The sequence below is a fragment of the Rhea pennata genome, chromosome 3, assembly GCF_028389875.1.
Source record: "Rhea pennata isolate bPtePen1 chromosome 3, bPtePen1.pri, whole genome shotgun sequence".
In the NCBI taxonomy this organism is placed as follows: Eukaryota; Metazoa; Chordata; class Aves; order Rheiformes; family Rheidae; genus Rhea; species Rhea pennata.
In genome coordinates this window covers 71,621,846-71,637,489 of record NC_084665.1, presented here as the reverse complement: position 1 = coordinate 71,637,489, position 15,644 = coordinate 71,621,846, and the positions used below count along the sequence as shown (strand labels likewise).

At 34.6% G+C, this 15,644-nt stretch overlaps 1 protein-coding gene across 1 annotated transcript in view; it reads left to right on the top strand.

Annotated features, from left to right (window-relative positions):
* The window catches only part of NKAIN2 (sodium/potassium transporting ATPase interacting 2), a 545,944-nt gene that overhangs the window by 244,279 nt on the left and 286,021 nt on the right, over nucleotides 1–15,644 (top strand). The window contains exon 2 of the mRNA XM_062570920.1: nucleotides 2,693–2,830. Coding sequence (XP_062426904.1) covers nucleotides 2,693–2,830 — 138 coding nt within the window. The remainder of the gene's footprint in view (nucleotides 1–2,692; nucleotides 2,831–15,644) is intronic.

Genomic DNA, 15,644 nt, shown 5'->3' with positions numbered 1-15,644 from the left:
CAGAACCGTTTCACATATCCAGCCGTCCCCGCTCGCAGCTGATGTCTTGGGATGACAGGAGCAAGTCTAATAGCAACCCTGCCTATGGCAAGCATGCGGTAGACGTAGAGGGACCAAGGTGGTACATGTTTGCCTCCTTGTTCTGCATGGCAGATTGCCTCCCCTCCCTTCCTCGCATGCCCTGCTTTCCACCAGCAGGACATTATAAATGTGGGCAGGCAGGGTGCTCAGTTCATTCCCCCCAGCCTGGTCCCCTGTTCTGACGCAGCCACGCAGTCTGAGGGAGTAATTTTTCAGTACTGAAACGATCGCCGGCAGTAGGGGGAAGAAAAAAAAGTACATGAACATATGGGAGGTGATGATTTCGCACCGAATATCCGTTTATCCAACACAGTCTCATAAACATGTTTTGAGGGACCTATTGGACTGCTCACTAACGAAAGCAAAACAAAAGCAAACTTGATGCATGACAGTGCCATTTCATTTTAGCCTAAAGTTGCAGCAGGAATACTATTTCCTACTTTTATATACAATTAACTACCACACTGCAATTTTCCTCTATAATTGGCACACTGAGCTGTATGATTTCCTACTGGTTGAATGATTTGCCTCATCCCTTGCATTTTTTACTTATGGGATCCCTACTGTTACTACAGTAGAGGCTTGTACTGTCTAGTCTGCCTTTGCTACTGCTTTACTGTTCTCATTTACTCTCTGCTCAGTTGATGAAAATAAGAGCTCTGTGCTCAGAGTGAGGATTCTGCTTCTATTATGTGTTTAACAGTGCTTTACGTATAGCAGGTCTTTTGTTGATACTTGTAAAGGACTTCACACAGACCTACATGACACTGCTTTATTCCACACTTTTTAATATATATATAAATGGCTATATTATTAGGTAAGGAAATATTTTTAACAATAATGTTAGAAGTGGGGAGACTGAGATTTCATGAAACTCAGAATACACTTTGGCCTTTCTACTCTTCACCCCATTGTTGCTATTGTACCTTGGGATTTGGGGAATTCTTCTATTATACTACTTTGCTAAATATGAGGTATATGATATCACAAAACAGTTCTTTAAGATGCTGGATGATGTAGGACAAGGATCTATTTATGTCAATAAATTTGTTAAATAAAATGCTAGGCAAAATACCAAGACTGGCTATAAGCTGGCTGTATTGGCAAAAAGTCTTTCTGTAGAGAGGAATTCGGTGGTTGACATTAAATCCTAAATTTTCAATTTGATCTGAAAGTCAATAGGATATGGCTGACAAACTTCCTTAGGGTTATTTTGAGAAACGCTCTTGTAAAGTGCAACATATGCCAGTAAGTACAGTATTATTAACACTCTTGTTTTGCATTTGCAGTGATGGTGCAAGTGTAGGCTGTCTTTTAATGGCAAATATTCTTAGTTAAATTCAAAACGAAATTGTTGGTTTGACAGTGGACTGCTGCATGAAGTTGAAAAACTCTGCTATAGCTATATTGTACGGTGAACATGTGGTTAATTATCCATTTAGTACTTGATCTCTAATGGAGGTGCTAACTTTTAAATGAATGAAGAAGTCTGTGAGAGATGCATCTAATTTAATTAATCTGCTGTGTAATATAAACCAAGTAAATAGTCATCTGTTATTTAATGAAACTTTATATAGAAACAGCCTGCTTTTTCCTTCTTTTTTGTGTTTTTTTTTTTTTTTTTTTTTTTTTTTTTTATTATGCATTTTCATGAAACTCATCTGCTCTGAGTTCTGGTTAGTGAAATTGTTATTGAAATGGTACCAAAGAAACTCCTTGCCTTTTCTGCTTAACTGCACCACTGTTACATCACCTCCTAATCTTCCCCTCAATGATGAGGGGAATGATCAAAATTATAAAAAAGGCTATTCTACCTATGGGTTGGTTACTACATTTTGATATAGTATCTGAGCATCAGTTAAGGGAAATCTACTATTTCAATTCTGAAATGATTTCTATTGTTAGAAATATATATATTTTCTGATCTATCTGCTTAGAACAGTCTTTCTTGAAAATACTCAGCCACAGCCTAAGATTGTCCCATAATTCACATTTAAGAACGAAGTATCTTTAGCCTTGAGTAATATCTTATATATGGGTTGCTGTTTACAGCAATGGGAGAAGGTAAACCGGACTCATTATCAATAGAATAAGCTCAAAAAGTAGTTTGTATTTGGAGGAAGGTAAAAGCCTACTGATAGAATATCTGGGGTAGAGGGAAAAGTCCAAAGGTAGAGAAATTAATGGTAGCAAATAAACAGGAGTAGACTGAAGGATGGTGTTTGTGGATAGAAGCAAAGTAGCTGAGGAGATGTCATAAGCACACTACTTATTTTCGGCACCAGGAGGTTACACTGTTTGCTGGTGTATATAACAGAACGATTTGTGTTCCTCCTGCTGCAAGCATGACATCTTAGTGAGCAGAGTTTGCTGTCTTGGTAGAACTGACCATATGAATATTTTAGTTAACTGAATATAACTCAGTAAACTGTCAGTGAGAAATTCTGCTTTCATTAAAACAAGAAGGTGAAATATTGCAAGCTCATTTCATTCTATTGCTGACTGAAATATTTTTTTAACTCAATTACCTTAGGTATGGGTTGGGGGAATGCCCTAATAGATGTCTTCTGGTCTGTTCTAATCTATTTATTCTTTTGCTTTTTAATCATAGGTTTCTGTGCTCGAGAGACAGATATTTGACTTCCTTGGTTATCAGTGGGCACCCATCCTGGCAAATTTTATACACATTATTATAGTCATACTTGGCTTATTTGGGACCATCCAGTATAGACCTCGTTACATAACAGGAGTGAGTATTCATTTTATTTATTTGTTTTGATGGACATGGCACAAAAATAAAATAAAAAAAATAAAGAGTTTCAAACTCTTTACTCTTTTGGTTTTGAATGAAGTAGGAATCCTACCTTGGTTTAAGCTAATTCTGTACATATTTTACATCCATTTGTTATGCTTTTGGGGTATCTTCAGTAATTAAATGGTAACAACCTACAACAGTTGAAAGTTGGTATAATCACAAACTACATGGAAATATGCACTTTAAAGAAGTGGAGTAACTTTAAAGAATTACAGAATTGTCCATGTCAGGGATCTAGAGCTAGAATGAATTCTAGCCATGACTTAGATACACTGGGCCTCCCCAACAGATCCTTAATTATTATACTTATTCATTATTGTTATGAACCAATGTTGATGGAGTACCTACTTGTTATGTACAAGAAAGCATTTCTTCTCTCCAAGAAATTATGATCTGAGTTGAAAATGAAGTATGGGCATATGGTAAGAAATGGGATCGTGTTTTCATGCCAAAGAGGAATGAATTAACTCCACTGGATCCATGCCCACATCTGCAAAGTCTGCATCCTCTTATAGTGTTCCCTCTAATACCAGCAATTACTCAGGAGATATAAAGGTTTCCCTTGAACCTCAGTGACACCATATATAGTTCTGCAGTATGATGTTAATGGGAATACATTAATGTTTCTGTCTGTGTTTCTATCACTCTGATTTTCTATATGTAAAAGTCTATGCCCATATGTATAGCGTGTTTGTGCGTAATTGAAAAATATATCGAAAAATATATTCCAAATCTTAAGTATTTGGAGTATTTCCTTTAGGTCCAAACTCTCATAGTCGTGAATATGAACTGGAGTTGGCTTCTTCCATTTCTAGTGTTGTGACCACTACAAAAATCTTGTAAATAAAAAACAAAATTCAAGTAAGTGTCAGTTAAATAAAAAGAATCAAAAATTTTTAGTTTTTAATATTTTTAGGTAAAATTTTCAGTCTTTTATTAAAAAAAAAAATAACTCCTGTGTTTTCAAATTCAAGAATATTAAAAGCTACTTTTTTAATATATTTTTTTAGAGAGCATAAGACCATTCCAAGGAAAATGAGCATAAAATACTTAGTTGAGCTAAGCAAAAGAGCTAGATTTAAATGGCCTTTTCGATAGGAGTACAATGATGAGCACATCGTGAATGAGGAGGAATACTAACCATATAAATAGGTACTGTTCACATGAGTTTCTGGATGATGCCATTTGTACCACACCATCCTACTAATTTTCACACATATCTTTTCTTAGAGCTCCCCCTCACCCGCACTGTGTAGCCCATCTGGCTTTGTGAATTTGCCTCTCTGAATCCTTTCATTGAATTGTATATAACTGGTCTAGGGTGGGATTGTGTTTGTATCACTAAGATTTGAAATAGACACCTGAATCTACTACCTGTAATAGACCAATTAGATAAGGAAACAGTGACAAAACTTCCATCCTCTACTGCTCTCTTTGGAGAATATCTGAAATTAAGATGTGGGAAATGGTACTAGCCTTTGGAGGAAGGGATCAGGGAACTGCACACTTCTTTTTCAGTGCTGGTGGGCCCAGAATAGGCATCCTGATGAAACTAGACAAAACTCAATGGTGCCCTCTGAAATCAGGAGTTAAGCAAGGCGTTCTAACGCAACAAAAAGATTAAGACAACAGCCAATAAGCCTACAAGGATGTAGTTAGGAGGTCTTCAGGTGAGTGGATGTAAGAACTCAGACTTCAAGTGATTCTGCAAGGGTCAACCTATTTTGAGCGGACCCAGTAGGACCCTTAATCCTCAGTCACATTAGTATCTCAGGTGTGGCTTGCTTCAACAAGACTACAATAAATTTCTTTTTTATAGTGCATGCTTCATAAAGGATATCACAAAAATGTTTTCCAGGGATAGTGAATCATAGGTTAAAGAGAACAGGGAGGTTTTAAGCTGAGATTTAAAGAAATGATACAGTGGCTCAGGGACAAAAGGAAATAAGTTTTAGACAGATGGGAAACCACACGTGAATGAGCGTCCTTGAACTCTGAAAAGTTATAGGGAAACTGTTTGCAGTAGTAGTAATAGGTGGCAAGGAACAGGTGACTGTGTGGTTTTAGGTCTTGGAAAATACATGAAATTACATGGGACACAGGGGTGTGATGAACAGAGGATGAGAAAATGACGTTTATTGTCTGCAAAACTTCTGAAAGATTATTTCCCTTTTTGCCTGTAAACTTAAACCAATAATAACTAAACCAATAACCAGGGACTAAGGAGGTAAAATACCTGCTAGGAGGGTGAGAATGAGTGAATGGATAGACCAAATCTCTTCAAAAGACAATAAACAGATAAATCAAATTTTCATTGTGAAAACAGTAATGGTAAATGATCTACTTAACAGCGCTATGCTGGAAGTTAGAGAATAGGGATTTCAGTAGGAACAAAGGTTAACTATGAAATAGCTGAGATGTGACTGTGTTTTTAGCAGTGCTATCCTAAGGTTAGGCAATGCAAATATCCTTCATTCTGTCTAGCAAAGGGGCCTGGGAGGAGGCAATGCTGTTCATCCTGGTATGGGCTCTGCCTGAAGCTCAGCTTCTCCCAGTTCCTGCTACAAAGAGACTCCAGCTGTGCTGATACACTCAGCACATATTCTTCATTCTTCTATGGGTTTGAAATAAAAAGAGGAAGGCAATTCCACTGAATGCACAGCTGTTTTCTGGTTCCTGCTTTATGGAAAAGCTCAGCAATCTCATTCTCCCATTTTCTTAACATCTCTAAGAAATATTTTTGGAATATATAGGAAGGACAAAAAGTCACGTTTATTCCAAATGTCACCATCTTCCCCAAACAGAGGAATCAATCAGACAAGTAAAGCCTACCTAGGGTAATCAGATGCCACAAAGGTGACAATTAAAATTTAGTCCTTTTATTATTTACTGCCCTGTCAAGAAGATAAAAGAATGTCTAATGTAGCTAGGCAGTGACATAAACAGATAGAGGAGAACTTTGAAGTGAACTATGAAATATAAGAATTTGAAGAAAGGCAGATCTGTGAGGTAGATGTCTGTAATTTCTCTTGCTTATTTGGACCTTTTAGACAGATTATAATTTCTTCTTCTATAAATTGTTCCAAGAAAGGGAGACTCTGTATAATTCTGTAGGTTTTACTAAGTAGTCTTATACACAAAGGAAAAGTGGTAAGAAAGTAAAAAAGCATCTGAAGAATAATCAAGTTTTCCAGCCTTGAGCATAAAGTGAAGAACCAATACATGAGAGAGAAGGTTTTTGAATCCAGAAGAGGATTAGTTTGTTTTCAACCTGTGATAGTAGGAGACTGTACTGTAACAAAGTGTTTTCTTATAAGGGCCCATTCATTGTATAGTTTAAGCAGACTTTTGTTGTAAAGAAATCAAAATTATGGAGTGGACAACAACAGTGTTATTAATATTTTCTCACAAATTAGTATAGTCTGTTCCAGTGTTTCCTGGGCAGATAATAGTGAAGATAGTAGGGACTCACATGGACCTATACAGAACACAATATACTAGCTGAAAAGAACAAGGATCTCAATTCAACGTAAGGCAATCTGCAACCTTCAAGAACAAAAAGAATCCTGTACAGGATAATACCTGGCCACATTAAGTCTGGGAGAAAGGATAGATTATTACTGGTACATTACTTAACATGTAATTGCTGATATATATTAAAAAAGAGAAAGAGGCAATTACCTTATGTCTTGGAGTCTTGCAGCATCATCAGTCTGCCAAACCATTAGGCCCCAGAGAGTATAAATGAGTTAATCTATGCCTTTTTTTAAGACTAGAAATTGTCAATGCACCTAATGGGATCTGCTTAATAATCTATATGACAAGTAGCCCTGAATTCATGAAGTCTATGTTGAAGTATTTCAATTGCGTATTGCAATTTATGATCTTCTGTGTTTTTAAATGTTCAAAGCAATACATGAAAATGTTCAGCAGTTCATCTGTCGTATGTACATATCAGGATATTATCAAACAATATCAACCATAGCATAGAAACATGTAAAGCCAAGAACAATGGAGAAGCCACAGTTCTATAACTGTGTTCTCTCAGCTACTTTTTTGAATTTTAAAGACAGGCTTAGTATACTTAATGTTTTAGCAACAATTTTTGGTGAGGAAACATTTCATGAGATATTCTGTTAAATTTTATGAGACAATCAGCTTTCATTTTTTTTTCCTGAGGAAATAGTCATTCATAGCAAAAGAAAAAGATTCTTACTCTTAAAAAAAATTAATAACACAGTTTTTCTGAGATTAATTTACTTTGTTGACCGAATCCAATTTATTTTTCAGATTTTTGTTTTCTTTAAAATGAGGACACGCATATACTCAAATTCAGAACAGGAATTATTAAAAAAAGATATTTCTCTTCAACTTCCTTTTACCTGTTACAAAAAGAAAAAAATCTATTTAATAAAAAGGAAGATGAAATGGAATGGCCTTTATATATTCAGAAGTGCCTGTAAGGTAAAGTTCTTGTGGTCTGTGAAGTCAGATTCCTACCTGAGACTGCTCTCTGAAAAGGCTGGTCATCAGGGAAGACCTTTGTCTCTGTACTGAGACAAATCATTCAACACTTCACCTGAGCTGTACTTATGCGGTGTTTTACTTATTGTAACTAAAACATAGATGCATATTTATAGAAAAAGGCAAGTAATCAAAAGAAGGCAAATAGTCATACAAAATAGGTACTCTAGGCAACTTTTTTTGAGCGAATATTGATTTTTGGACATAAGTAATGATCTTCTGTATAATAATTTTGAGCTAATGCTTAATAATACCATAAGGACAATTAAGGAAATATGGACCTTGAACATATAAGTAGCAGTTTTGGCTGTTAGCTGTCACAGGAGACTATGAATCAAGATACTGATTCTGTTTCAAAGTACAGCATTGGCAAGATTTTTTATTTGCTAACATATTGTTCAAGGACACATAATGATATTTTTCAGTTTGTTCCTTGATTCAGGAGTCTGCCATAAAAAATAATGAATGTGAGTGTATGTTCTGTAGTTTGTATCTATGCACTTTTCGGTATATTTAATTGTTGAATATACTATTGGCAATATTCAACATAGATTTATGTTAATTTTAAATCTAAATTAAGTAATACAATTGCTAACTATATAAATAAACCGGTATAGATATTATACCTATTTGTCTCTCTAAGACCAGCCTCTTAAATTCCCATTCCTGGTACAAATGTGTTAGAAAATATAGAATTTATTTTCTGCAAATATTTTCAGTAGGAGCAGCAGAATGATCATTTCTTAGGATATTCTGTCACTATATTTGCTAAAATCTATGTTGAATGTAAACATGAACAAGAACACTTTAAATTGGAAAAGGTATTTGTAGGAAATGTTTTCCATTATTCATGCAGTTCTCACTGTAAAATTTCTAGGATTTATTGGTTTCAGTTAGGTTGGAAATATCATGAGGCAATTCATTTGATTTGTAGTTTGCTACTTACAGGCTGGATCAAAACCAGGAAGTGTATGATCAGAGCAATCATATTTCCACATTAGTGGAAAATTTTTTGTCAGTAAAAAGTTAAATAATAGCTAAAAAGTCAGAGGTACTTAAAATGTCTAAATACACACTGGAGGAGCTGAAAAGGAGTTAAAAAAGAGATATTTCAATGATAAGGAATAAAGGAAAATGTTGACAAAATAGTAATTTCTGAAAATTAATATAATGCTAGGAATTATGTAACGTATAATCTGTGTGTGCCTCAAACAGGGAGGACAGAATATTTTATTTAGGAAGCTCGTGTGTATAAAGTTACTAAACTTGGGGAAAAAAGTAAGTGGAAGGACTCAGCCAACACTTTCAAGCTGCAGGAATATAAGTGAGCTACCATTGCATTTTTGATCAGAAAGGTCGAAAAGATTCAGAAGATACTGAATATACAAGATCAAGAGGATGATAGCATCTCACAGAATGATCATTATGGGTAACTCTGCACCTAAAAAGAATGGTAGGTCAGGTCAAACTTTAACAAAACAGTTTCTCAGTGCTTACACAATTTATTCTTGAGGCTGTTGCTTAAAAATTAGACAAATACAAAGTTTGCCTTCAGTTCAAAGTAAACCAAAGGACTTTATTAAAAAATAATTATATCTGAGTCATTAGGTAATAGTGACCACAATATTAGTGGTCCCCTGAAATACTAAGAAACAACAGTTTGTTGCTAATCTTCATCATGGTAAGAACAGGGAATAAACTATTGCCGTAACATAGAATCTCCAGAGATTCACAAATTAAAACGGAGTCAAAGGAGAAGCAGCATATACACAGAGCTGGTTAATAGCGACTGTTTATCAAAATATCATTTTTTTTTGTGAAAATTTGTGTCTGATGAAGTTAAAGAGAAATCCACTGAAAATAAAATTTAGCATAGAATATACAACAAGAAGAAAAGGCATTGAAAAGTAAAGAATATGACCAAGAGTATGAAAACAAACAAAAAAGATACAGATTGAAAATAGAAAATTTAAAAGAGCATTAGTAAACTCGCAAAACGAGTATTGTAGACCTATTTATGCGACATTCCAGGTCAAGTTCCAAATGATAATATGACTTAAGAGTATTATAGAATTGGAGAATCCACCTTGACCCTGAATTAACGCCAGATTTCATTCATGGTTTCATTTTCATTATAACAGATAAATCGATGCTAAATGAAGCACTTGTCTTTTATAGTATAGTAATTACTGCATAGGGACACTTTCATGAAATGCTTTCTGTGCCACAAATATCAGCATGCATTCTCCTTGGCATTTGCTGTGATAAGTCTTTACTATCATTAACATTGTGTGTATTACAAAGTTTACACTAGATGGTTTATTGAGGGATGCTTACTGTTTGCCCAGCTTCACCTTGCTAAAAAGATTCTTTGTCCTGGTTACCTTTTTAGTAATCCTCTGTTCAGATGTCATCAGTGTTTTCTGAAACAGCTCCATGTTTAGAAATATCTGGAGTAAGAACATATTATTACAACTTTTTCTCTTAAAAACTCTCATAGAAGATTGCTGATAAGAATTTGAATGTCACAGGAAGGTAGATTTTGAGATTCTTTTCATATTCTATCCTTTCACTACTGGATACTACCTCCAGAAGAATGACCTCTGTAAACTTCGCTATCTGCTATTTTGTTAGAGAGTTTTCCTCACTTTTGGCAGATGCTGTGAAAAAATTGGTAGGGATGTAAGTAGAAGACTGCCCTTTGGACTTTAAACAACATTTGCTGGAAAGGATTTCAATTCACGCGGAGGTACACTATCTAATAGAGTGCTTTTTGTTGCTGTTGTGTTAAAAGATTAGATTTTAGTATGTTGTGGATTTAAATGTGCTTTCATTTATGTTTAAAAGGATAGGCTCATCAGTTTACTTTTGCAACTAGATCTAGCCAGTATTATAGTAGAGATAGGAATGTGAGGGAAGCAAAGCTGGTCAGTAGCTGCTCAGTGTCATAGCTGTACTGGTGTGACTAATCCAAATTTTGAGTCGAAAGCCAAAGGTTGAAGGAATATGCTCACTTTCATGTAGTGCCTTGTACACATACAGAATGTCAACAAAGAAAAGCGTAAGTATTTCAGTGATCAAAAGTCATTCTTTCTTTATATTGGGTAGTTGGTTGGTGTTAGTTTCAAGCAGATGATCTGCTGTTTTATCTGATAATCAGTTCAGAGCGTTACTGTGGGCTTAGATTTTGCTAGGCCTTTGGTTTTGACCTCACTTTTTTGACTTTTTGATAACTTGCAAGAGATCGCAAAATTTTCCAGCCCTGGGATTTATCCAGTCATTGGGCAACTGTGTCAGAGAGTCACTGTCTGTATAGTACACAGAATGTGCCTGTCTTGACCATATGAAAGTAGATGAAAGAAGGTAACCCACAGTACATCTCCAGAATTTTATGCCTTTATGGACTCTGGAGTTTAAAATTTTAATACCCTTTAAAATGAGGACCACAAAAATAACTCATTTTTTTCAAAGATGTATAATTGTCTGAGCAAAGTTTGATTACTTTCATCTACTCTCTTTGTGGAACGTATTTAGGCATGAGGCACTACGGTACAAAGGGATTAATCTCAAGGAAATTATGAAAAGGAACTTTCTTCTGTGATCAGAAGACCTGAGCCAACTTCTTGTTATCAAAGAGTCATATATTCTTTAAAATTAAAGAGTCCCCAGATAGTGGATCTTCCAGCTCTAGTATAGCACAATGGGGGAAAAAAAATGTTGATTAGATATTTAGGGAGGATATAAAAAGAAAACAAGCCCATTTAAGAAATCTGCAAGTTTTGTCTGGAACATTACTCTTTCAGAAATCCCTAACTGTCAGAAAACAGAGTTCTACAGACAAAAGGTCTATTAACCCTATGGAGATTCACCGTAGATAATTGAATGAGAAGCTCTCAAACTCCAAAAGGTCTTTCAAATAGTAAACATTTTGAAAAAACAACAAAATCTTCTATCAGATTCTTATGGTCACTAAGTCTTGAAAATTAATTTGGGATGTTTTCAGAAAGTATGGTGAAAGAAACCCTGGAAAACTCCAGGACAGTTTGCTTCAACAGATTTCGATTTGGAGTTTTCTTTTAGATTGAGATGGATTTTCATTTATTTTCACAATGTATTTTAGTTTCCATTATAATAAATTCTTTTAAAGATACTTCACTAATACTATTTCTTAAATGAATATGTGTGGAGTATTAGAAAATGACAAATTATAATTTGCATCATCTAATGAAGTACAGCATTGATTTCCAGTAAATTTTATGCAGAACCTGTTCAGTGTATGAAGCTTTCTGGTATTTTCAATTTAATACTTAATTATGAGATTCGTAACAGGTTTAATTGGTGCAGAATTCATCTACATTCATCCTTTCTTAAAGCCTTTATTTCCTTTCAGGGAATGGCATTCACATTAAAAAAATAACCATTCAGAAAGTCTGTTCCTCATCCACTCCACCAAAAGGAAAGATGGCTTTCCATGAAGTCTCCATTGAGAAGTACAGTTCAGTCTAGAACTGCTAATAACATACAATGAATATGGTAGTTTATTCTAATTCAAACTAGAGTGCTTACTAACAGCATCCCTGGAAAGATGCCAAAATATGAAGTTCCTCTACATTTTCATTTTCTCTTTCTTTAGAATAGATCCTCCAGCTTGTCAGTATAATGACAAGTGGCTTTTACTCTACAGATTTTTTTTTTTTTTTTAGAACAAGCAACCCTTTCTGTTAAAATAATGTCTAATTGGCACTTTGTAGTTGAAATACTATAAAAAGCACGGAGAATGAATAACTTAGATGATGATGCAGTTAACGGAGCAAGAGATTAGAGAGAAAATCCATGTTTTTGCTACTGTCACCTAAACTACAGTTGAAAGCATTAAAATTCTCTCAAACACCCAATAGCTCTGGCCAGCAAGAGATAATTAAAAATCAGACAAAGATAAGGCAATGTTTCCACTGCTCTGAGCTGACCTGTATAGTTCAGTGCTAAACATTTCTCTTTATCTGGAGTAATTGAAAGAGTTCTTTGTATTTCCCACAGTTGCTCCTATAGCAGTTACTAAATCTATGCATTTCAGTATAGCATATTCATTATCTTTTCTGACACATATCAACTATGGCTGATAATTTCACAAAGCAGTCTGCAGAGGATCAGCAAGTAAATTGCTATGACATTTGTTCATCTAGGAGGTAATACATCTATCTTTTTCTCTTGCATAGCACCCATTTCTGGGGTACATATCTGCCTCTTTGTCAAACTCAATGGCTGTGTTGATGAAGGCTAGGATCTGTGGAGATACTCCTTTTAGGAATTTGATATATTTTAATTAACTTATACCCCAATGAGATAAGCATTAGAAAAGAAAAGGAAATATTACCAGATGTCCAATCTATCCAAGTCTTCCACTCCTGTGCTCATCTGTCTGTCACTGCCACGGTTGCAGTTTTAGAGTCAACTCTGTAGCATGGTCTTGTAATGATGGCCCTGCTGTCACTCTTTTTTCTATTCATTCTCCTTCTGTTCTCCTGTCTGTATCTTCCTCTAGTCTTTTCAGTTCCATTCAGCCACTCACTTCCAAATATACATTTAAAATGTCATTGTACTTCATGTAGTAGAACTAAACTGTCTCTTTATTTTAAATTGACTTGGAAGTCTGAGCAGCAAATAACAATACGTTACCAATAAGTTGCATCAAAACCCAGTTCCTGTTTTGGATAACTGATTAAGGTTCAGACAATCTGTTTTTGTCTTCTTAGGCATTCTCAGGCATTCACGTACAGCCAACAAAAGCCACACAGTCACTTTATATCTCTGCACAGGATTGCCTATCAGTACCTTTCTTATCTTTTTTTCCAAGAGTTCTGTTTATAGGTAATGTGACTAATTCTCTTCTTTTGTGAGTTTCAATGTCACCCTGAGGTTATGCTTCAGGAAAGGTGCATTGAGAATCACATAGATCAATGTATCATTCATTTACAAATCACAATTTTCAGTAATGAGAGAGACTTGAGATGATTTCCTGCAGTCATATTCTAACTGTAGCTATTTTCTTGCCAAACAAGAACCTACATAAAAATCTTTCTATAAACTTTCTTGTCACAAGTCTCCATCACAGAACTTTAGAGATGGTTTCTACTTCCTGTCTGTATTTTGTTTTTCCAGTTTTTAATGTTTTAATTTCTGTTTTCAATTCCTGAAGCTCCTCAGGAAAGGGGACATACTACTTTTTCAAGCTTTGCCTATTGTCATGAGCACAATTACCAAGGAAGAAATATTTTCTTGATGACACTGAAAGGCAAGATAAACAATGTGTAGAGCTGTAAAATGCAGTTCTAAAGATGTTCCGAAATTTCCATTGCTCATTATTTCCATAATTTAGCTGTCAAGGGCATTGTTTGTTTGGAGATTGTTTTTATGGGTTATTGTCTATACTTAGGCATAGATATTAATGCCACATACATTTATGTTGGATAAACTGAATTATAAATAATAAATAATCTTAATTTAAAATAATAAAGATCATCGTGAAGCAGCTATGAACTCAGCAGATATCATTTGAATTATAAATGCCTGTAAAGACAGAATGTTTCAAGTTTACCTGATACCAATATAAATTTTGCTTCTAAACAGCTCTAGTATAGTAATAGTCTAATTTTACAATTAGGCAATATAATTCCCTTTTATACTAGCTTGGGATACCAAAGATGATGTTGCTCAGTTTGCTCCCTAGCTGCAGTCTATTAGCTGTTTTCCAGTACTATTTTTTGTTAGATTATCCATTTTTGATCCATGAAGCTCTACAGCTGTTTTCATTGATTTCAGTGTCACATTCGGGTGAGTACAGAGATAACCAGCTTTGGTTCCTGCTGTTATAATGACCCAATAAGCCACTTAAAGATTCTTAGGTGCTTCTGCTCTGAGACCAATGGGTGTTTTGTTTGTTTTTCCTTGCTCTTCAGGTCAGATAGAAATTAACATTTAGCTGAAACTAACTTTGATAAGAAGGTTTTTGGAAGACTAGGAAAGAACAGAAGAGAGAAAAGGTTAGAAAAGTGTGTAGAAAATAAATATTTGAGCCATGAGCACCTCACATGTTCTCTTGCATTATTTTGTCATTCCGTTTTTGTTTATTCACTTCACATTTTACCTTGCTCCTACGATGTCCTGCTAAGTATGCTGATAAATCTTGATTTAACCATTCAGTTTTTGTTAAAGAATAACATTTGCTAAATAATGCATAAAAGAGACAATTATTTGATCCATGTTTTCTTTCCATAAATGTTTTGATTGAGAGAGAAATCTGAAAGAAAAAATATGAATGCTAAGGTGTCACTGTTTCTGTTAATTTTAAATGCTTTCTATCAACCAATTCAGGCATTCCTTGTGTAGGTCTAACATAGTTTTCAGCAAAACTTTTCTATCATGTATTAAATATATATATATATATATAGTCTGTGAATGGGCACTCTGAATATTTCACATTACACAACTTTCTGAAGAGCAAGTTTCCATCTGAAATTTAATATTAAAACAGATGTGTAACTGCCATTTTGGTTTTCCTTCCTCACTGGTTTTGCTTTCTGAAAAACAAGAAGCAATATTCTCTCTTTAGTCTTCAAATAATTTGAAATACTTACTCATAGATTTCAAATGTGTTTGCTGATATAACAGTGTAAGGGCACAAAGATTTGGGGTTCTACACTGCTTATTGTGATAGGCTGATTTAAGATTTTGATTTGGTGTGCTGTATGCTGTAAAATTTAAATCCAACTTCTGTCCTAAAAGACTTACCACTATAATAATTATAATTACTATCAATATTAGTATTTTTACCTGTACCTCTCAGACTGATTGATAGTTCTTTGGCCTTATAAAGATGTCATTGTTAAATTCACATAACAATAGACACAGTAGGAAAAAGCAGCCTTTTGTGATACATGTCTGTTTCTGTGATACATTGCTATTTCTATGTCAGAAGACTCTTTGAGAGTCTTTGAGATTTTATTGAGACAGACTCTTAATCATTCAGTGGTTCAGTCAAATTCTACTGTTACTAATTCTATAAAATGTAGAGTTTGTGTCCACAAAAATGAAAAGAAAAAAGAAATAAAGAAAGTAATAAAGAAAATGGGCATTGGTAAACCTCTATACATTTCAACTCAGATGCAGAAAAGATTATGAATAAGCAATATTAGTATATTTCATACATTTTTCAGAGGCCTAAAAC